This window comes from Nelumbo nucifera, chromosome 7, assembly GCF_055504915.1.
Source record: "Nelumbo nucifera cultivar China Antique chromosome 7, China Antique-T2T, whole genome shotgun sequence".
NCBI classification, from domain to species: Eukaryota; Viridiplantae; Streptophyta; class Magnoliopsida; order Proteales; family Nelumbonaceae; genus Nelumbo; species Nelumbo nucifera.
In genome coordinates this window covers 8672605-8696673 of record NC_142655.1, presented here as the reverse complement: position 1 = coordinate 8696673, position 24069 = coordinate 8672605, and the positions used below count along the sequence as shown (strand labels likewise).

Sequence of the window (24069 nt, the reverse complement as noted above, 5' to 3'; positions counted from 1 at the left end):
TGTGTTCCCACTTCCCAGGTGTATTTGTACTCCTTCCAAACTGAGCCAACAGATCCATTTGTTTGCACATATGTTACGGTGTTATGCTGTGTGTAAAATGGCTAAGAAATAACTCACGACTGTGTTCCCAGTTCCCACTTCCCAGGTACAAAATACAAGGTTTTGCACTCTACATATTTGTATTTATATTCCTTAGGTTCAAATGACCCATTTGTTTGTACATATGCTATGGTGTTCTGTTGTGTGTAAAATGGCTAAGAAATAACTCACGATTGTGTTCCCACTTCCCAGGTGTATGTCAATTTCTGAATAAACGTAGGTACTCAGTCTGGATTCATATCTTGCAACGCTCGTATACCCATCAGGCATTCATTTTTTTTTCCCAAGTTGAAGAAATATTTAGTTGATTATCATCAAGGATCTCAGAATACGTGCAAATACAAATATAAATAAAACGAAAAAGAATTGCCAACTATAATGAATTCAAAAAAAAATTACTGTAGGTAGAAATTCCACCACTTCGGTTAATGTAGATCTAAAAAGGAGGAAAAAACATGTAATTCTAAAATGAAAAGGGAACACTGAAGTTCTTCATAGGCAGAAGAAACGACCAGTTCAGGTACAGATGAATAAATGGCGAACCAAGTAAGATTAAAGCATTAATAAGCTCAAACAATGAAACAAACATTTCTCTTTTTACAACTGTACTTATCCTCTTCATGCATCTGTAGGAGGCATTGGAATGTTCACACGTTTAGGGTTGTTAGAGTGATTTCTTTGAAGAGGGAGGCTATTAACACGGCTAAAAGGCTTGCCTTCACAAACAAATTTTCCTGAGAGTTTCATGGAGTAGCATTTCCATAGCTTGTGATGCTTACGGGGACCATCAAAGGGACTGGTGGGATGGCTCAAAGCTTCCAAACTTGCAGCATCTTCATATAACATTCCATCCTTTAGGTCAATATCATACTCATCATCCGATCTTGTGGATGATTCAACCACCGAACCTTCCAACTGCCAAGAGGGTAAAAATCGAAATGAGTCCACGGAGATGGCCTACTTTTACTTAAGAATTGATGATATCAAACAACCATTACTCTTTCATAGGTAATTAAACAAATACCAGGTTCATCTCAAGGTTCAAAATATTATGTATCCAAACGTATTGTACAATACATATTGGTTTGGTTTTCAGGATCACTAAAATACTTAGAGGTAGGTAGGTTTGATAGATCTAAATAGCAATTATTACCTTAATGTACCTATCTGCAAATTACCAAACATAAATATATAAAAAAAAAGAAGAAAAATTGAATTGAGTATCAAGTGTGTTAATACTTTGAAGTTTGAACCATGGTTCATCTACATAGGTTGTTTCTTACCTCATGTCCAAGCTCAAAAATTGCATCTCTAGAATCATCATCATCATCATCATCACCATTATCATCATCATCTTGAAGTGGCTCCTCCTCACTTTCTGACGCCACCACTTGTTCCGTGAGCTGATCAAAAGGAGGGATTGCTTAGTTAGAAAGAGTAATACTTGACCTTGCTAAAAGGGTAATCAATAATAAATAAAATGTTATAGAACAAACACAAATAGTCAATAAATCTGTAACTCTGACTAAGATGCACAAAAGAAAACAGGTTGCCTAATTAACACAAGTCACACTTGTCACTACTACATTGTATCCTAAGCTCTTTAACTAAAACATATCTATCCCATCTTTTTCTCTTATTTATTTAATCAAATATTCAGTGTTAGTATTCACTACCAAAAAAAAAGTGTTACCATTGAAATGGAAATGAAGTATCTTGGAGTAGGGGTGAGCATTATTCGGTTAAAACCAAAAAACCGAACGGAAAATTTCGGTTTGGTTTTTTTGCTTTTTGGTTATTTCGGTTTTGGTTTTTCAGGTTTAGAAATTCAGTTAACCAAAAAAACTGAATTAACCGAACTTTATTATCTATAGTATATATATTAACATATAATACATCTATAATATGTATAAAATATATTTTATTATATTATATTATATATTAAAATATATAATTTATTATATACATTGTATAATATATATCAATAATATATATTAAAATATATATAGTGTTGAAATTCGGTTTTAACCATAATAACTGAAAAGCAAACTGAAAATCTTAGTTTCAGTTATTTCGGTTTTGGTTTGGTTTCTAGCCGAATAAACCATTTGCTCACCCCTATCTTGGAGTATATAATAATATCATCCAAATTGGCAATTTCTACATGTAAGTGGTCTTTGTCAAATTTGACACAATCTGCTGGATTTAGAAATCCTGGAAGCAACAAAATAAATACTCATTTACTGGAAAACCAAAACCCTTTTACTCCTCAAAATGCCCATAATGCCAAAGACTAAAGCGGTTTCCAACCTTAACAACTACATGCAGTCATAGTCTCATACTACCCTCATGCAATGACCATGTGAATGCATACAAAATATTTGAATTGCCTTGAAAATATACAATTAAAGTTAAAGTGATTTTGAAGAAGTAAAAAAATTATTGTTATCTCCACTCCCCACTAAAATTTAGATATTGGCAGCCAAATCAAACAACTAGCTTCTGGGCACTGCTGGTTTATCAACACATTTACCTCCTTATTACTTCGATCCCTAAGGTAGAAGGAGCAACCAACCTCAAAGATTTCAGACCGATAAGGCTGCTTCATAGTTTTTATAAACTTCTTGCAGAGAGATTTAAAAAGGTGTTGGGATCTGTAATTTCAGAAAACCAATGTGTGTTTGTTGGCGGAAGACAAATTCTGGACAGTGTTTTATAAGTACTCTAGGAAGGAAGGAGAACCAGGTCTGTTATGTAAAATTGACCTTGAAAAAGCCTATGACCATGTGAACTGGCAGTGTTTGAACTTCATTCTGGAAAAAATGATATTTGGTCAGAAGTGGAGAAACTGGATGAGGGTATGCATATCTTCCCCCAAATTTTCTGTTTTATTTAATGGAAAGCGCTCTGGTTTCTTCAAAAATTCAAGGGGCATCCGCCAAGGTGACCCCCTGTCACCTCTGCTTTTTCTATGTATTATGGAGGTGCTGACCCAATTCATCAACCATGCGGGTCAGGCAAGCCTATGGGAGGGTTTTGAGATAATTCCAAGTGGTGAGAGGGTAAATTTTCTTCACTTTGCTGATGATACTTTATGCTTCATTGGTGCTTCCTTCTCTCAGCTGGAAACTTTAATTGGGATTTTCATCCGGTTCGAGGTGGTAATTGATCTGAAGATGAACTTAAGAAAATCTTCTATCATTCCAGTGGGCAGAATTGAGGGGCTGGAAGAATGGGTGGAAGTACTGGGATATAAAATAGATATCTCCCAACTAGCTATCTTGGTCTTCCTCTGGGTACAAAAAGCTCATCCTCAACAATTTGGGAACCTGTTGTAGAAAGAATGGAAATAAAATTGGCGATTTGGAAGGCAAAATACCTTTCGAAATGGGGAAGAGTGAATTTGATTAAAAGTACACTTGCAAACCTTCCAACTTATTACCTTTCCCTCTTTCCTTTACCAAGTAAAGTGGCTAAGAGAATTGAAAAATTGCAAAGAGAATTTTTATGGAAAGTCTGGGAAGATGAGAAGAAATTTCACTTGGTGGCTTGGGATCAGATTTGTACTCCACGTAGTTCAAGTGGTTTGGGTCCAAGAAAACTGAAAACTTTTAACACTGCTCTAATGGGGATGTGGTTATGGAGATTTGGCACAGAAGAAAATAGTTGGTGGAGAAAGCTCATTGCTGCAAAATATGGCCTTCAGCCGGAGGGTTGGACAACTGCAATTAACCTTCCTTCCTATAGATGTTCTTTGTGGAAGGCTATAATGAAAGCGATCCCGAGTTTTCTGAAGGGTGTGGTCTTTCAGGTGGGAAAGAGGGACAGAATTCGATTCTGGAAGGATGGGTGGCTTGATGAAACAACTTTAGAGGTAAAGTTCCCTCTTAATTTTTCAGTGGCTGAGAACAAAGAGGCTACAGTGGCTGAATCTTTTGAGCTAATGAGAGGGGAAGTGGTCTGGAAGCCTAGTTTCCGCAGAGCTTTTCAGGACTGGGAGGTGGAGGAAGTAATGAGACTCCTTAGCTGCAAGTAAGTGATATTTGGACCTGGAAATGGAAGGCTGATGGGAACTTCTCAGTTAAATCCTTTGTGGAGGGTCTAGTGCTACAGGAGACTCTGTTTTCCCATCTAAACAAATCTGGATTCCTTCTACCCCTTCCAAAGTCAATTTCCTAGTTTGGGCTGCAACTCTAAAGAAATGTCTAACAAGAATCAGTCTGATGAGAAGAGGAATCACCTCGGATGACCTAAATTGTGCGATTTGCGGTCAAATGGAAGAGCCCATGGATCACTTATGTATTCATTGCTCTTTTGCTTGGAGGATTTGGTCTCACTTCTTGCATGTGGTGGGCATTAACTGGGTGATGCCAGGATCGATTTAGGAACTTCTTCACAGCTGGTATAATCCAGGTCTATCGAAAAGAGGAAAAATCATTTGGAGGACCATTCCAGCGGCAGTGATCAGCACTATTTGGTCTGGGAGGAACAATAGAATTTTTAATGATCTTTGTAAAAGTTCTGATGAGTTGATCAATTGTATTGTGGCTAAACTTGCTTCTTGGTTATCAGTTGTTCCTGAGTTTAGCAATCAGAACATGTTTCTGATTCTAAATTCAGTTAGTTTATGGGATATCTGATGCTGCGTATGCGGGGGAGTCAATCTTGTTTGCTCCTCCATTTGTATGTGTTTCTTAAGAAATAATATTACCTTACTTTTTTCAAAACAAAAAACAAAAAAACACATTTACCTCCTCATCACCATCCATTCAGAGTAGAAGAGATAAGAAAGTTGGGTCGGAAGTTACACTATGGAAATCCAGATTTCTATAATGCAACCTCAGAACAGAAAACGCATAGCATCTTATTTCTTCCATCCAAAAAAAAAAATCAGTTTCAAAAATGAAACTTTAGTGACATAAGTTTCAGTATTCTCAAGGTAAGGTAGCCAAACCAAGGGAGTAAGGGTGTACTAATACCAACAATAAGATTCAGTGATTATGCTATTAATGTCATCGATGATTTTCTAAAATGTCAATCATAGCTATAGTAAGTGTCAATCCAAGAGAATTATAAGATGCAATTTGCATGGTTAACATTGTGAAAGACAACCCTTGCAGAACCCATACATACACTACATTAACATAGGATTGAAAACATTGAAATATAGACCACTACCTCCTTCAAGTGCCCTTCATGATGCAGTTGTGAACTGGAGGAAGAAGAAAGTTCAACCACTTCTTCATCTCCATCAAGTCTGAAATCATTTACACTGCTCGTGTAGCTTGTACCTTCTGTGTCATTTGGCCAAGAACCTATCCCAAAATTACCAAACTGTATATTAACAGGCTCAGCTTCACGAAACTGAATTGATCCATAGATAGGACTCCCAACTACACTGGTACTAGCACTAGATGAAGAGGGCTTCTTTGTTCTATCTTCATGCATAAATGGCCATGCTTTGGAAACTGAGCCATCTGAGTTGACTATAGCCATGTAATGATGTAAAGATCCTTGCCTTTGGATCATCCTGAACATGCCTTTTGAACTGACAGAATTTGCATCATAATGCTTAGAGTATTCTTCATTTATTACTTTAACAGTGTTAGTAACCATATCATATAAGGAAACCCCCATCTGCCTCCTTCTCAAACAACTAAATATAGTTGAATGTATAGCTGCCACACTTTGGTCAACATTGGTGTTGTTCACCTTGGGTACAAGGTACTTGTCTGCCCTTCTGCATAAGTAGTCTTGTATAGTACGTATATTCTTGATGTACTTTGCATACTTATTTTTAGAAGGATCCAGGGTCATGTATTTGGCTCGGACAGCAAACCGTTCCAAGTGTTTTTCCTCATCTGATATGTATATCAAAAATGGAATTATGGAAGGATGCTTCTTCATAAGACCTATCTGGAATATAAGACAGAAGAAGAGAACGAAATCAAGAGTGGCAAGAGCCAATTTATAAGAAACAAAATTTCTTAATTAAGCTATACAATGACAAAGGTAAACCCTTGGTAATAATGTCTAAGCCCCTAAGACTCAAGCCAATCAAGCCTGACTAATAAAAGTCTTTCCAAGAAGACTTTTCTTCATTTTATAAATTATTCATTTGTGTGACTTAAGTTGGAAAGTTAAAATCAAACCAAACCACTGAGATCCTAATATTATTTAAACGCACCCAGAGGGAAAAGAAGATTACCACAAAATTGAGACTCAAATGGACACCCTCCACCACTACTGATTCTTTGTTTTCCTCCCAGACTGTGATTAGCCTATCAAGACTGTCAATAACCATTTCACTCTGTGCTTTATAACCTTCAATTGCTAGAACTTTGGCGGCAACTTGTTCAGTTGGAAGATTGGAAACACCGTCTGTTTTGTAACAGTCACTTAATTTCGTACATTCTCTCTTGGATGGACCTGCTTCCAAGAAGTTGCCTTCAGGTGTATCACATAGAGGTTTTGGCATTGTTTCCAATTTCTCCAAACCAACCTGACCACTCCAAGTCATGGTGGATAATTTTCTGTCCTTTTTTCTCTTTGCTTCAGCTACAGCAGCTGGATCTAGAAACTCCCCAGCATGATATGTAGATGCCCACAATAGTGGGTTTTCCTTTTCATTAATAAAGCTCCTCATCATATGGCGAATAGAATCAGTAGAAACAACAGTTGTAATGCCTAGTCTGCTTGCCTGAAACATCAAAGTATACTACTACAATAAGATATGTTCAAAATGTAACAGGTATATGATAGCAACCATAAGATTATAGTTCATTATCTGTTAAAATATTTGAAAAGTTGCTTATTGTTGTCTCGTTTTATTCTCAACGTCTGGGGAACAGAAAAAGATAAAATTATGTTGTTCCTTAAGTATAATTTCATATTGCTTCATAGATTCAAAACAAGGAGGAAACATGAAGCTAATACGTGCACTGAAGCAATACCAGTAAAGAAGAGAGAGTTGACTTGCCACATCCACTGGTACCACAAAGCAAAATGGTAACAGATTCCTTCTTTTCACGAAGTCTATGGCAATAGAGAGAAATTAGTCCAGAGAATAGCATGAATTATGTAAGGATATAGTGTAGATATTGAATAACAATCTAAGACGTTGGAAGTCAGTTCCATGTTAAACAAGACAACAGAAGATATAGTAGCAATTTGTGCACCACTGGTTTGGCTAACCCATCTAAGACATGTCAACAGTGACATGAAATTCATACATGTGGAAAATTTCGGTTAAGCCTATGACAAAAATCTTAAATTTGCTATACAAGAATGTCCTGCCACTTCAATCTAATTTTGGTTAAAATCTTTATAATTAAATTAATTTCCATGAGAACAGAGCTACTTGGAAGAAAAAAGAAAGTGTTTCAAATTCAAAGCCAACACTTCAAAAATATTAACAATTGACTCTACATATTTATGAAGGCCATTAATGTAGTCTTGCCTTTTCCAAGGGCACTAGGTAACATGCACAAAGAATTTTTTTTGAGAGAAAGTAATTGAATTCCATTAGATAATTAAAAAAAAAAAAAGTACACGAGAAGATAATTCCCATATGACCATGGAATGGCTCCCTATTTTGACAGGACATTTGGACAAAAAGTTCCAAAAGAAGCCCTCTATATGCCTCTATTTTTGTCCTCATTCTCTGTTCAGTAGCTTCAGTACTTGTAAATACTTGCATGGTGCAAGCCTTAGCACGTTTCTCAAATTTTAGATTTCACTTTTTGAGCTTGAAAAAATAATAGCTTGGAAATTTTATAGACCCATTTCCTTCATAATTGAAACTCCATATCCAAAAGAAGAAACAGAAAAACAAAACATTTTATCCATCACTTTTCCAAAAAACAAAAAACAGCACATCTTATTTGAGGGTCACATGGTGCAAAATTAAATTCTAGTTTTTCTCCAATTCTTGGTTGTTAGGATCTTACTTGTAGTTCAACTGCACACAAAGTTTAGGTTATTTGAGAAAAAGGGAGACTAGCAGATGGAGTCTCAGATACATGTCAAGTAGGATGCTAAATAGGTGCTTTGAGATAGAGGTGTATACTATAACATTAAGTCATTTTTTCATGCTTGCCAAAATCTTCTCATATTCCTTGTTAGGATGTATGCAGATTTTACAATCATTGTCAGCAACAAACATGTTCTCTTTATATTGAATAGAAGCTGTAATTGCCACTTTACTCTTCATGAGAAAAAATCATCCTGATGGCATGCTAATTCAGAGTTAATCTCGGTACCATATAGAGCTTAGAAGTAGAGAAATATCCAAGGTCTTCAAAATCAATCTAGCAAGAGACTTCTACTCCATGTCTATTCATCATATGACAGACTGTCTATTGACAGAAAATATAAATTATACCATTCCTTAATATAGAGAAGTAGAAGTTGGAATAATGGTTAGGTCTTTTTTAAATATTAACAAGATTAAGATCATCATTTCCAGAAAATATTGCTCATCTAAAATCAAATTTATGTGATATAGGATATACAAATAACAGAATTACTCTACTCATCTTGATTTCATGTCATTTTCCTAATAATTGGGCTTGACATATAACACAATCAATATAATGGTAGAAGATTCCTACCATTAAGAGTAAAAAACAGGATAGCAATGCCATTCTACACAGAAAAAGAAAAATAATACCTGCATGCAAGTCCAATATCAGCACACTGACTTGGTCCCACATAACGATATTTTTCAAGAGTACTGCATATGACATCCAAGAACCTCCCTCTCTTCACTGTCGCAGATACCCGTTTCTTATAAAGATCATATGGCTTATCTCTGTCTTTTGCAGAATGATCATTTTTCATGTCCACATGCAGTTGACCTTTTGAAGTTTTAAAATCGTCATGACCTTCTTTTCTGATGTAAGAGAGTTCCGTTATCCCATCAGAAACAAAAGTTCCCCTCACTTCAAAGTCAACTGCTCGTTTTAGGTTTTCATTCTCCAAGATATCAAAAACTCGTCTACTGATCTGTTGCAACAAAATGGCATTCAAATTATATAACTAAACAGTTCTTGAAGGAAATATCTCACATACAGTACAAATTTAAGAAAGGTAAACAAAGTATCCCACCCAATAACATCCAAAAAACAAATAATCAGGAGCTATCCAGACAAAAGTAAAATAAAATAAAATCATAAATTGGGAAGGGACAAATAGACCAGGGAATGATAGGAGATTAAAAGGCTAACTTAATATAAACATAATGAGAAAAACCAAAAAAAATAAAGAGAAATGTAGAAATATTTAAACAAAATCAAAAAAATTGGCAATCTTTTAATTGTGACTAATAATGCATGTTTTGTTTGAAATGTAGAAATTATTGAATGTACAAAATAATCCAACAGGAAATTTTGTTGTCAGCATTTAACTGAATATTACCTGTTTTTCAACAAGAAAAACAAACCAAACTAAATCTTAGAAATCTATGATAAAAATATATTTGGCATTTCAATAATAAAAATGGGAGGGAACCCTACTTTTCCAACAGATTTGGGAGGCAAAAACAACTAAAGTTTCAAAACATAAGCAACGACATTCAGTTTTCAAAACATACTTCTAATAAAGTAATTTATCTCTTCCTAACAAGCAGTCTCTTATAAATTTTTTCTTGAGGCTTTTGAGAATTTTATTCATTGTAGAAGAGGGAATTATGCATTTGAGTAGAGGAGATAAGGTTAATGACCACCTATCTGTCTTCATCCTAAATATAAATTGGACCCTAATACATTTGACGAAAGCTTTTTTTCTACTCCTATGTTCGTTGTATTCTTTACTTGAAACAAAAGAAATATGTCCATTGTGATTTCAGATTTTCCAACCTTGGAGACAGTAGAAAAACTTATGTGCTGATTTCGGCCAAGCTTCTTGTGAAAGGAAGAGTAGAAAGTTGGGGATTTCAGCAAGAGACAGAGGAAAGGGAAGAAAAGAAAAGAAGGTCGACTAGGATAGATTGACTTAACCCTAGCCGCCAGCCCCTCATTCTATTTATAATTAACTTAAGTATGAGATATTACAAAGATGCCCTTAGTAGGGTGGCAACTCAACCTAAGTAATTACAGCTCTTTAAAAAATAAAACTAATGGGCCCAAGGCCCAACAACATCTTAATTTAAAAGGAAATAAACTAAACACAAGTCGGCCCACTCAACACTCCCCCTCAAGTTGGGAGTAGATGTCATACATCCCCAACTTGCGTAGATCATGCTCCAGCTTATTCTTTGCAACGCCTTTTGTGAGGACATCAGCAAGCTGCAGATCAGAAGAAATGTATGGAAGACAAACTTCTCTAGAAATTACCCTTTCTCTGATAAAATGTCTATCTACTTCAATGTGCTTAGTTCGGTCATGCTGAACTGGATTATGAGCAATATTAATTGCTGCATGGTTATCGCAGTATAGCATCATAGGTTCTTCTGCCTGAGCACCGATTTCTTCCAATAGAGAACGGATCCAGAGAAGTTCTGAAACTCCATGTGCCATGGCCCTATATTCGACTTTTGCACTTGATCTTCCCACAACTGTTTGCTTTTTACTCTTCCATGAGACTAGGTTGCCCCCAACTAGGGTGCACACTCCTGAAGTTGATCTTTTGTCATCGAGGCATCCTGCCCAGTCCGCATCTGTATAGGTCTCTAGCTTGAGCTGTCCATGATCAGTAAACAATATGCCTCTGCCTGGATGTCCCTTCAGATAAGCAAAGATCCTGTCAACTGCCTTCCAGTGTTGGTCTCGTGGAGCATGCATGTATTGGCTCACTACACTTACTGCATAGGAGATGTTCGGTCTTGTCATGCACAAGTATAGTAGCCGACCCACAAGTCTTTGGTACCTCCCAAGGTCCTTTACTGGTTCACCTTCTGATGCACTGATTCTATGGTTCTGATCAATGGGGGTGCTAGCTGCCTTTGTTCCAAGTTTCCCTGTTTCTTGGAGAAGGTCCAAGACATACTTCCTTTGAGAGATAAAAATTCCATGTTTCGATCTTGCAACTTCAATGCCTAAGAAGTATCTCAGTTCTCCAAGGTCCTTAATCTCAAATTCCTTATGCAGGTTCCTCTTCAGACTATCAATCTCACTCAAATCATTCCCAGTGACAACAATATCATCCACATAAACAATTAGGATTGACACCAAGGATCCCCTGCGCTTCACAAACAAGGTGTGATCAGATTGAGTTTGAGTGTAGCCAAAAACAATCAGGGCCTTTCTGAATCTGTCAAACCATGCTCTAGGGGATTGTTTCAAGCCATATAGTGACTTCTTCAGCTTGCATACCTTTCCCTCTTTAGCATTATCATAAAAACCAGCTGGAAGATCCATATACACCTTTTCTTGCAGATCCCCATTTAGGAAAGCATTCTTTACATCCAGTTGAAACAAGGGCCAAGAGTATGAGGCAGCAAGAGAAAGGAGTATCCGAACAGAGGTCATCTTTGCAACTGGTGCAAAGGTCTCTAGATAATCAATGCCATAGGTTTGTGTGTATCCTTTTGCAACAAGCCTTGCCTTGTACCTCTCTATGCTTCCATCTGCCTTATACTTTACTGTGTAAACCCATCTGCATCCAACTGTCTCCTTGCCTTTTGGTAGGTCCACAATCTCCCATGTCTGATTCTTAATCAAAGCCTCCATCTCTTCTTGCATAGCTGCCTTCTACTCAGGTTTGGAGAGAGCCTCACTAACACCCTTGGGTATAGGCACGGAATCAAGAGAAGAGAGAAAAGCACGGTAGGAAGGAGAAAGTCCACTGTAGGATAAGTATTGTGATATGCAATGAGCAGTGCACTTCCTCTTCCCTTTTCTAAGAGCAATAGGGAGATCAAGGTTATCTGTAACAGTGTTAGTGGGACCAATGGGAACTGAAATAGTAGAGGGATCAAGAGGAATACCTGGATCTGTATCAGCCGAATCTGGAGTCTCCAAGGGATCGACAGGAAGTGGTGTGAGTTCTGCTGTAGTGGAATCAACCTCCTTATGAAGTCTCTGCCACGAGTAATACTGTGAGACGGAACGCAAAGAGGGGGGCAAGGTAGGTGACATCGGATGGTTGTCAAGCACAGTAGTAGGCACAGGAATTGGAACTGGGAGAGGGATAGACTGCTGACTTACTTCCCCAAAACACTCCCCCTGAGAAGGATTCCTTGAGAAGAAGTATGTAGATTCGAAAAAGGTGATATCTATAGTAACAAACCGGTTCCCAGAGACTGGATCATAGCAGCGGTACCCTTTCTGATTCTCTGCATATCCAAGGAAGACACATTTCTTTGCCTTGGGATCAAGCTTCGAACGGTAAGGACCAAGAATATGTGCAAAGCAGACACACCCAAACACCCTTAGAGGAATATGAAAATCTCCCCCTGAGGAAAAAGAATGCTGAATGGAGTGCTGAATCCAAGTATACGAGAAGGCATCCTGTTAATCAGATATACTGCCGTGAGAACAGCATCACCCCAAAAACGAACCGGAACTGTCGTTGTGATCATCATGCTTCTTGTCGTCTCAACAATGTGTCTGTTCTTTCTCTCTGCAACACCATTCTGTTGTGGACTGTAGGAGCAGCTACTCTGATGGACAACACCATACTCCAACAGATATGAGGCAAGATGTCTCTCAAAATATTCCCTAGCATTGTCAGATCTGAACATCTTGATTCTAGTTCCAAACTGTGTTAATACCATCTGATGGAATTGTCTCACCAAGGATGGTACCTCATCACGTGATTTCATCAAGTAAATCTAGGAATATCGAGAGAAATCATCCACAAACAGGAGAAAATAGCGATAGCCGCCCATAGAGGGAACATGATAAGGGCCCCACACATCCGAATGAATAACATCAAAGGGAGAAGAACATCTTTTATTACTAGGTTTAAAAGAGTGTCTACAATGCTTTCCAAGTTCACAACCCTCACACTTCAAACTTGACAGACTCGCAGACTCCAACAGTTTTCGAAACAAACAACTCAAAGAAGAAAAGGATAAATGACCCAGACGGTTGTGCCAAAGCATAATCTGACCCACAGATTTTGTCTCACTATCTCTGCAAACATGATGGCTTTGGTGAATTGGAAGAGTATCCAGGAGGTAGATTCCATTCACTTCACGACCACTCCCAATCGTCCTCTTTGAATCCAGATCCTGCAAAATACAATGTCCAGGAGAAAAAATTACTAAGCAGTTCAGATTCTTAGTCAAACTACTAACAGATAACAAGTTGGTGCTCAATCTAGGAACATGGAGGACAGAGGGTAAACAAATGGAATCATTAATCTTGACAGATCCCTTCCCAGCAATAGGAACATGGGATCCATCAGCTGTGGAGACCCTATCTCTACCAGAACTGAGCTGGTAAGAGGAGAAAATGGTGGAGCAATGGGTCATGTGCTCTGAGGCTCTAGAGTCTATAATCCAAGGAGATTTCTCCTTACCTGAAGTAGAAACATAGTTTGCAGTGACATGTGGACTACCTGTGTGGGCAAGGGAGGTAGAGTGAGTTCCACCTATGCTACCTGTACCTTGTTGTCCGGTTGCGGCTGAATTGGAACTAGTTGTATCCCTCTGATTCAGAAGTAACCCAAACCTCTCAAGCTCGGCCCTTACTGCAACAACTGCAACAGACTCCAAGGCAGTTGTAGTAGGGGGGGCGGAGTGTCACCAGTAACTGCCATATGTGCATTTCCTTTCTTATTCTTCAATCTGGTCGGCACAAGATGTGGGTGAAGCTTCCAGCAAGTATCTCTTGTATGCTTCGGTTTCTTACAGTAGTCACAGACTAAGTCCCTTTTGTCTTCCTTCTTGTTCTCATTGCCATTCTGTTTAGGTTTCACTGCACTTACCATAGCAGACTGATCAGTCATGAGATTCTTCATCATTACATCCCTCCTGCACTCCTCTCCTGACACGAATGCATATGCTTGGGAGAGAGTGACACTGTCCCTAGAAAGAAGATGTTGTCATGCAATGTCATACTCAGGGTTAAGGCCAGCAAGGAATTCGAACACCCTATACTTCTCTAAGTGTCTTTGATGGGTAGTTGCATCCTTGGTGGTTTCCCAAGCAAAGGTCTCTAGATGATCAATCTCCTGCCACAGGGTCTTAAGGACTGAAAAATAAGCTGCAACAGATCTATCTCCCTGCCTAGTAGCAATAATCTGATTTCTTAGTTGATAAGCCCTAGCAACATTCTCCTTCTGTGAATAGGTCTCTGCCACCCCATCCCATATCTCCTTAGCAGTGTTTGCCCATAAAAAGTTTTTACTTATATGTGGCAACATAGAATTGCACAACCATGTCATTACCATATAATTTTCTTGCACCCACCGGGAGTTGCCAGTTTCGGGTTTTACCTCTTCACCAGTAATATACCCCAATTTTCCACAAGCCCCAATGGCCATCTTTGCAGATTGGGACCATTCCAAGTAATTTGTACCATCCAACCTAACTGTAGTAATGGTTCCGACTCTGAAGGGGTCTCCAGCACCTCCTCCCACTGGTCTCATTTCATTCCCGGGCTTATATTCAACTCTGTGTCCCTCCATGTGTCTCAAAGAGGAACAGAAAACAACTAAAAAATGCAACAAGAATAAACAGAATACCTTCTGGAACCAACGACACTCCTTTAGTGTCCTGGACTTTCTTCCCACGAAAGATTCCTTTTCGGTGGGATGGGGAGAAGAGAGAGAAGAAGCAACCGCCCTCTCTAGAGGCCTCCAAACCACATGGAACTTGAATCGCCCCATACAAAAAACCCAGAGGAACCCTAAAAAAATAGGGCGCCACTACCTAGGTCAAAATTGAAGAGTCCAACAAAATCAGGACTCTTCCCCTTTCTCCAGTTTTTCCTGATTCTGATGAGAAACCCTAGACCAGCTACAGGGCATACAGATCCACCAAGAAAATCCAAAAACTGGCTTACCTGAAAGCTTCGATCAGCCTCTTAAATCTCCATGCAGTCGGCTGATCTAGGGCTGCAGGAACGAATCTCTTCAAGAACCTTCAACCCGCTCTGATACCAAGTAGAAAACCTTATGTGCTGATTTCAGCCAAGCTTCTTGTGAAGGAAGAGTAGAAAGTTGGGGATTTCAGCAAGAGACAGAGGAAAGGGAAGAAAAGAGAAGAAGGTCGACTAGGATAGATTGACTTAACCCTAGCCGCCAGCCCCTCATTCTATTTATAATTAACTTAAGTATGACATATTACAAAGATGCCCTTAGTAGGGCGGCAACTCAACCTAAGTAATTACAGGTCTTTAAAAAATAAAACTAATGGGCCCAAGGCCCAACGACATCTTAATTTAAAAGGAAATAAACTAAACACAAGTCAGCCCACTCAACAGAGACTTTGTCCACTGGATTGAGAGAAAGAAACCTTGAAATTTGTTGCCTTGAAAAGATTTCTGAAAAAAAAAAATCCAAATTATGGCTTGAACCTAACACCACAAAGTAGATACAGAGAAAGAATTATGTGCCACTATCAATGCCATATGAAAACCCAGATGCCCATGGTGGATTTACTTGCTGCAGAGTTGATAGATAAGGTATATTGGGGAACTAACCACTGGGTAAGTGTATCGAAGTCCTTTTAGAAGATTTTCATGTAAATTTGGAGGCAGCTGGCATAAGGGGCTAGCTCTCATTTCACCATGTGGTGAGGTTCAATGTGCTCTCTAGCCTATCTCTGCATTACCAATCCCAAAAAAAAATGCACATCATGCATTCATCCAATAAATAAGAATTTAATCTGTTAAGTATTTAAAATATCTTTTAGTCAATATGGTTTCCTTCATTTCATATGCAACCAAATGCATCCAAAACAAACAAGCTTTTGGCTGTGAGCCTATGACATGTAAATTTGTAATGTATTGCTTCTGAAAAAAAAAATGTGACTAAGTGAAAGAAAAAAGGCCAACAAAAAAAAAAAAAATCTATTAGTGTTTTTACAAATGCTACTGAATCGTCACAAGCTTAAATGACCCAAACTATTATAAATTTAAAATGACAATAAAATCATCACTCCAATAAGGAAATAGGAGGTAGATGCCTTTTACATTTGTGTTTGTATGTAGATATATATTAACTAGACCATTTTCCAATAGAGGGAGACAAAAACAACTAAAGCCCATTAGCCAATGCTGGTCCCAATTATCCTGGGTATTGGGAGGGGTGGACTGGATATCAGGATATGAAGCTAATCTTTAGCATTTTGGCACAAAGTGGCTGCTCTCAGACTTGAACTCATGTTCTCATATTTGCCAGACCACGATTTTACCATTGCACCAAGCAATGGCCTCTGTATAGGAGAGTGCTAAATATGAATTAAGAGATTTAAGCCTGCAATACTATTTCTCTAGCCATACAAAAAAAAGAATGAAGCCGAATCAATATATGCATTCATCTAATAATAAAAGAAATCAATCTCTTTAAGTATTTAAATGTCAGTTAAGCAATATGTAACAACTTCAGAAGTCAAAAAGAAATACCAAAACTAAGGGAGCATCAAAGATGTATATTAGTGAAATCAAATGAACAGAAAAGAAATGAAAGAACTTCACGATAGAAAGAGTAAAGCACCTTGAAAGCATGATGCACTTTGCATCCAACTAATTGCAAAACACTCTGCAGAGTCGACTTTGTGTACCAAAATGATGTATCAGAATCATTGCATGATCCTGGCGCTAGCCTGTGTTGCTTTTCAGTTTCTTCACCATTATCATCATCAATAACAATGACATAACAAAGTTTCCGAACAGCCATATTCAAAACTCTGTAAGATAAATAACTAGATGTCATCTTACAATCTGTCAACGGCAATAAGTGGAAAAATGAAAAAGAAATCCTTAAAAAAAGTTTAGAAAGAGAATTTTAGTTACAGTATTTAAACCTGAGACAGAAATCAGATTGATTTGGAACTGAAATATAATTATGAGAAGGATCAATCTTGTTCTCTTTCTTCAATCAAAGATTCAAACTATTGACAAAATGAGGAGAAATAACAGAATCAGAGCCTCCAAAGAAGAGTTTTCTCTTGCTTCCTTTACGAACAGGATTAGCATCGCGATTCACTGGTACCAATAAAAGTGTAATCAAATTGGCGATCTGGGTATTCCCCCCATATGGCGGTTTAGTTCCATAACCCACTAAAAACTACTAAAAATATAAAATTTCTTAAACAGGAGGAGCTACAAAAATATAAAATTTCAAATACCCAGATGGGAAACTGAATCTTAAAACCAAAGCATCGAAACACACATAATTAGAAAGGGGAAGAAGCCTGAACTGAAATTAAAAATAATCGACTTTGAGGTGAAGAATTTTGATCGAAAAAAGAGAATTCAAGTGAAGAAAACGATGGACGATATCTTACTAACAGAGATTCAAAATGGGTATTTGCTCTTTCGAGTCTAGTGATGAAATTTGACTCAACCGCCTCCAAATGAAAGCCTTGACCAGAACTTCAGCAGACACCATGAACAGTGGAACATCTCCAATACACCAACGGTTGCATTTTCCATATTTTCTCGTGCAAGGATCACATGATACGAAGGGTAACGGTTCGGTGAGAGGATCTGCAATTCAGATTGCCCAGATCGCATCAGAGTGAAATCATCCCAATAAAAAGGTGGGCTTGTGGTGGGTATGATTCTATGATATTCGAAAGCTACGATTAGAAGATGCTTGTTCATGCTATATTCATCCGTTCCGTCAAATCCAAACAAGAAAGATTCATCCACTAAAGTCATGCGTAGAATTTTCAGATTTAACGTTTACCGCCTTACCGGGTCCCGCCACCGCAGAACAAATTCGACCTTGTTGATCTTCGTGAAGAAAAGAGAACAAAAATCTTCATCTGAAATGCCATTGGATCTTAAATCGCTGTCTCAACATCCTCTAGTCTCAATCATGTGCAATCCACCTCACACTCACACAATGGTCAGGGAAAAGGAGTGCTGACCGAACGGCGGACCTGTCTAGTTTGGGCTTTTTGAGATAGGGCTAGGCTGGGCAGGGGTGCAACTTTTGCAGGTTGGGTGTGTGGGGCCTGCCAAAGTTGCACCCCTACCCATTCTTGTCACTACCCAATTATTAACTCAGATCATGGTCCCTTGTCGGTGAACACTTGCCTAGTCGCCCTCATAGAAAATCCCATTTCCATTGAGTGCAAAGAATTAATTGCTGACTTGTGAGTCAGTCCATGCAAGATTCACCAGGCCATTAAATTGTCATCAAACTAAGAACCTACAAAAATGTTCTCAAGTTCTGGAATAAAATCCAATTCGGGCATATACAAAACCACATCTGAAGAGTCTTTGAGAAAATAACAAATTTACAACTGAGGACTTTGTCAAGGGAAGAGCAGCAAGAACCACACTCTCTTAAAGACCAATGTAACTATTGGCCGGTTAAAGAAGAGCAATTGTGGAGAGTGAAATCAAGGGAGTTATGGCTTAGATAATGACACAGAAACACAAAAGTCTTTTCCCACATGACCAATTTCAATAACTCCAAGAACACCGTTGATTGGCCAAAATGCCTTAAAGACCAATATAACTATTGGTTTCTATCAAGGGAAGAGCAGCAAGAACTGCATTCTTTAATACCAATATAACTATTGACTGGCTAAAAAAGAGCAATTGTGGAGAGTAAAATCAAGGGAGTTATGGCTTAGAGAATGAGACAGAAACACAAAAGTCTTTCACCACATGACCAATTTCAAGAACTCCAAGAACATCATTGATTGGCCAAAATGTTTGGATGGCTCTAGGACCTCTAATAAGGATTCTATAATTAATACTTTCAAAGAAGCACTTCTACAAGTGGGAGGCCTTCTAAAAGTCTCTAATCCAATTCAACTAAATGGCCTGAACCTCCCAACTCTATCCCCTCAAAAGGATTCAGTCTTAGTTTCTCCTACCTTTGAGGAAATTTCATCGGTGGTTAAACAATTTAACCCTCATAAGGCACCAGGACCTGATGGCTTCACTCCTCTCTTCTTCCAGTATTTCTAAAATATAATTGGTCAGGACATTAACTCCTTGGTGCAAAGATTTTTTAACACAGAATTTCTGCCTAAAGCAATAAACAACACAAATGTTGTCTTTGTACTCAAAAACAACAAGCTTGTGGATGTCTCCAATTTCAGGCCGATCAGCTTATGTAATGTCATGTACAAGATTATCACAAAATTGATGGTGCAACGCCTGCAGCCGATTCTGCAAGACTTAATATCACCAAATCAATCGGGTTTCTTGAAGAGAAAACAAATCTCAAACAATGTCTTGCTAATGAAGGAGATTCTACAAAAGATGAAATCCCAACCCAAAGGTAAGAAATACATGGCTATTAAATTAAACATGTCAAAAGCTTTTGATCGTATGGGTTGGTCTTTCTTATCCCATCTGCTCCGCAAGATGGGATTTCCAAACAAATGGTGCAATTTAATTCATTAGTGTATATCTACAGCCTCCTTTTCTATAAAAATAGCTAGTGAATCTCATTGCCAGTTTTCTCTTAAAAGAGGATTAAGACAAGGCGATCCAATCTCTTCATATTTGTTCATATTGGGGATGGAGGCTTTCACTCAGCTATTAAACAAAGCAATGCCATTGGATCAGCTTAAAGGAGTGAAAATAAGCAATTCCGGGCCTCCAATCACTCACCTTCTCCTTGCCGATGACTATATCATCTTTTGTAAAGTAGAAGTAGGGCAAGCAAGATCTTTGGTTTCAGTTCTACAAGAATTTGAAGAAATGTCAGGTCATAAAATAAACTACTCCAAGTCAAGCTTATTTTTCAGCCACAATGTCCCCAAACATCACTGAAGAATCCTCTCTCACATGCTCCACATATCTCGATCCATGATTGGCTCTAAGTACCTCGATACCCACATTGTTTCAAACCAATGCTCCTCACACAAAGATATCATAGAGAAGGTTTCTTCAAGAGTCTCGTCTTGGAGTTCACAACTTCTTTCTCAAGCAAAGAAAACTACTATAGTTCATTTGGTATTGCAGGCTATACCAGTGTATACCATGACCACAAAATTAATTCCTTAATCAGCCTCGATGAAGCTGGAAAAAATTACAAGATCATTTTGGTGGGGGAACTCCAATAAAGCATCTATTCATACAATCTCATGGAATAAAATCAGTCGGCCTAAGAATCTAGGAGGTCAAGGCTTCACATCAATAAAATCCATGAGCAAAGCCATGTTTTCGAACCAAATATTGAGACTGCTAACAACCACCTCAAACTAGGAGGTCAATAAACTCAGAATTCCATTTAAGTTCCAACTATTCATATGGAAGCTAGTGTGGGAAGGCATATCAACTAAGAATAAATGCCATGCTTAGTTGCGGGAAGGGGATCAAATATGTGTCCTCTACAAGACAAGTTGAGACAATCCATCACATTTTCTCCTGATGCCCTTTTGCTAAGGCAATCTGGTGTGAATCTCAAATCGGGTTAAATCCATCACTTTTGCCCATGAAACCTATACATCAGGTCATAAAGGAGTGGTTCCATGAGTTAATTATCCACTTTGGTAAGTAACAAGCTATAAATAGCTTAGCTAGCTTCAACATCCTAAGCTACCATATCTGGAAAGATAGAAATAAAAAATTATTTCTCGTGGAGTTGGACCTGAAACAGGTGGCCAACCTACTGTCTCGGTTCTAGTACAACGAACCATTAGATCAAACCCTTCCTAATGAAGCTAATCGAGCTCTCACTAACATGGATACATACTCACTTTTGGCTCTTTTGATCATTCACTTGGTTATGCAGGATGTGGGTTCTACATCAGCCACTCCAGTCACCACCTGGTTTTCGCAAGAGGAGCACCTTGTTAGGCTATCAACAGCCACGACGCTAAAGTTAGAGCACTCTTAGAATGATTGCGTGAAGCTCAAGCGCATGACATTTCTCATCTGAAGGTCTTTTCTAATAATGAATCTTTAGTAAATATGGCAAAGTTTGGCATGACGAGCCATTGGATTTATCAACTATACAAGAGCCAACTTAAAAGGCTAATATCTACTTTTATTTCTATCTCTTTTGAGCATGTACATAGGTAGTATAATCAATTGGCCCATACTTTTGCTTACTTATCATGTAAGGGCCAGTTTAAGTTACACTTCAACTCACGCTTATCTCCTCATGTAACTTTCAGCATATAAATATATTTTGTTCTTTTGCCAAAAAAAAAAAAAAACTTTGGTAGGCCCCACATGACTGTGAATCGACTTTTATATAGGCTATGTTTGGATTTTCGGTCATTGCGTTGTGTTCAATTAAATAATTTGGGGTTTTTATTTATTTTTTATCTGAGTCTAGGTTTGGTCTTTAACTAGTTCGAGCCTAGCCCAACTATATGCATACATATATGTATACATATTTGTATAAATGTATACATATATGTATAATTTTAGAATGAATTCATTGACCAACCCAACCTTAATTTGAGCCCGAGCCCAACTCGTGCATCAAATTATAATGCAAATTGGTTTTAGGTGGGGAAGATTGGGCTTGGCCTCATACTTGGTCCAAGTTTTGGCATGGCCCAAACCTTAGGATTGGGTCCGGGTTGACCATAAACCCGATTCAAGCCACCTAACTTACACACCTATGACTGGGTGAATGTGGCCAGTAATGTGTTGGGGTCAATACATCTAAATTCAGTGTATGCCATTTTGGATCTACTACATTAACAAACTCTTCGCACATGACACTACAACTGCACATTAGGAATGTGTAAAGAATAATTTGTGGGTGGGAATGTGGGATGTGGGATGTGTAAAGAGTTTGCGAGTAAGAGATATAGGGTTAAAATACCTGACTTCTCCACGAAGATGACCTTAATTAACCAACCAATGAGCAGCTTGATTACCCCTCTATACATGTGAGAATACTAACTAGACCACTACATTACAATTACGACCAATTTGTTTGTATTCTTTTACAAGTATCAACTGCATTGTCCATGCTGCATGGAGTCTCCTTTAATGATATTCTCATATGCACCTCACTGGGCTGGTAATCTGGTTGGGTTTCAAGAGCAGCTCCCTTTCTCAGCAATTATTGGCCCATAATTGTTCCAATAACCTCTTTGAAGTTTCTGACTATACAACCAAAATAATGCCATCCATTGAGGCTTCAAAAATTTATTTTCATGGATTTGGGGGGAGACCATTTAACCCACAAAATTTTCCTTGATTAGGTTGGCATAGGGTATCTTTTGCAATGGATAGCATTTAAAATTCCTTTATGTATTCCATATTGCTTTCAAGAGAATCTCTAGATGTCCGTATAACCTTTTGTTGAAAATATTATTGTTTTTATTCTTCCATAAGAACCAACCACATCAAGAAGGTTATATTTTTCCATATTAGAACAAAGGGTCCATTGTTTTTGTAGTCAAACTAGAACCAAAATCCCTTGGAATCAGAATTAGAATAGCCCATTCCTTCATTTATTTGGTTCATATGGAAAACAGGATCAGAATAAGATTTTGATAAAATGGGATTCTCATTCCCAATGGAGGGGGAGTGAATGGCCATTCCACTATGAATGGGAATTAGATTCCAAATCCTCCCAATTGAACAATTTGGATGGTATTTGGTATGGCGTCTGCTTATTTGAAAAATGGTGTCAATTCATCGACATGTAAGTGTTTGTCCCAAAATGTTATTTAGTAAGCCTATTTATCAAATAAACGTTTTTTATCTCAATTTGGTATGACTTCCATTTATTTGAAAAATGTTTGTACTTGATTTATCTTCAAAACCGAGAAAATGTGGTTGATAAACGTTTTTTCTACTATTGTTTGACAGTTAGGCACCATTAAGTGCCACATAAGCGGAACATTGGTGTTGAGGGAAGCGTTAAAATGAATCTTTCCCCAACGATTGGCTTACACATGAGCTGATACAAACATTTATTTGATAAATAGGCTTACCAAATAGCATTTTGGGACAAATGCCCATATGGCAATAAGCCGATACCATTTTTTTAAATGGTGCCACGTTGGATCCACGTAGGCGATTCCACAAACACCCACATACATGATTGTTTGGTTTAAGCATTTTTTTTTGAAAAAACGCATGCCTCTTAAATCGGGACCCAACCGTTGCATGAAGCGTCAAATTTCGGTGAACCATTGCCCCCAACGGTTGACTGATTGGTGACTACGTGTATCCTATGTGGCGCTTACCTGTCAGCATATACATGAAAAACGGTGATGAAAATCACCTTACCAAACAACATAGTGTTGCTCACTGCTTATGTGGCAAAAACACTCCAAAACATATCAAGGCGTTTTTTTTTTTTTTTTTTTTTTTGTGAAAAACAAGGTTAGCAAGCATGGGCATTTTTTTTTTTTGAAAATTGGTCCCAAAAAACGCCCACACTTCCAAACACCATCTTAGTTTAATGAAGTTTTGGAGAATTTTAGTATAATACTCTTAAGGTTCGGAAACAAAAACAATTGTTACATCAACAAAATTATATTGTTTTTTGCTAATTAATGTAATAGTTATTTTTATTTTTAAATACAAAACCAAATGTGTTGTTGGAGATGGGTGCTTAGGTGGCAATAAATTAATGGGATGTTCAACAATATAGTTGGTTTTGTTTTTAAAAATAAAAAACAACTGCTAGCAAAATTGTATTATCTTTGCTGATATGATTTTTTTTGAAAAACAAAACCAACCATATTGTTAAATACCCCCTAAATCAAAATGATATTATATTAAGGATTGAAATTTGTTATTATGTTTTTCAAGCTGGGCTGACATTTGATCTGATCATGAGATTAATAAAAAAAGGGAAGATTAAACTCTAAACCCTTAATTATTCTATGAAAATAACTACCGAAAGAAAACTAACCACTACACGATAAATACATCCAATGTTAATACCAGCTAATGGATGGTTCATCAA

The 24069-nt window shown here is 37.8% G+C and overlaps 1 protein-coding gene across 4 annotated transcripts; it reads right to left on the bottom strand.

The window, feature by feature from the left end:
* Positions 1–533: 533 nt before the first annotated feature.
* On the bottom strand, positions 534–18190 carry LOC104613435 (P-loop NTPase domain-containing protein LPA1 homolog). Of its 4 annotated transcripts, XM_010281255.3 has the most exons (10): positions 17910–18049; positions 17502–17699; positions 17015–17195; positions 16705–16897; positions 8771–9105; positions 7053–7134; positions 6308–6799; positions 5278–6015; positions 1383–1502; positions 534–1014 (listed from the first exon to the last, which is right to left on the bottom strand). In XM_010281255.3, exons 4-10 carry the CDS (start codon positions 16885–16887, stop codon positions 718–720), a joined length of 2247 nt encoding a protein of 748 aa, XP_010279557.1. In that variant the 5' UTR covers positions 16888–16897; positions 17015–17195; positions 17502–17699; positions 17910–18049; the 3' UTR covers positions 534–717. The 4 variants fall into 4 exon arrangements, with proteins under 4 accessions (XP_010279557.1, XP_010279558.1, XP_019056031.1 ...); XM_010281256.3 differs by lacking the exon at positions 17015–17195 and having other exon boundaries at positions 17910–18190; XM_019200486.2 differs by lacking the exon at positions 17910–18049 and having other exon boundaries at positions 17498–17639.
* Between the last annotated feature and the right edge of the window lie 5879 nt (positions 18191–24069).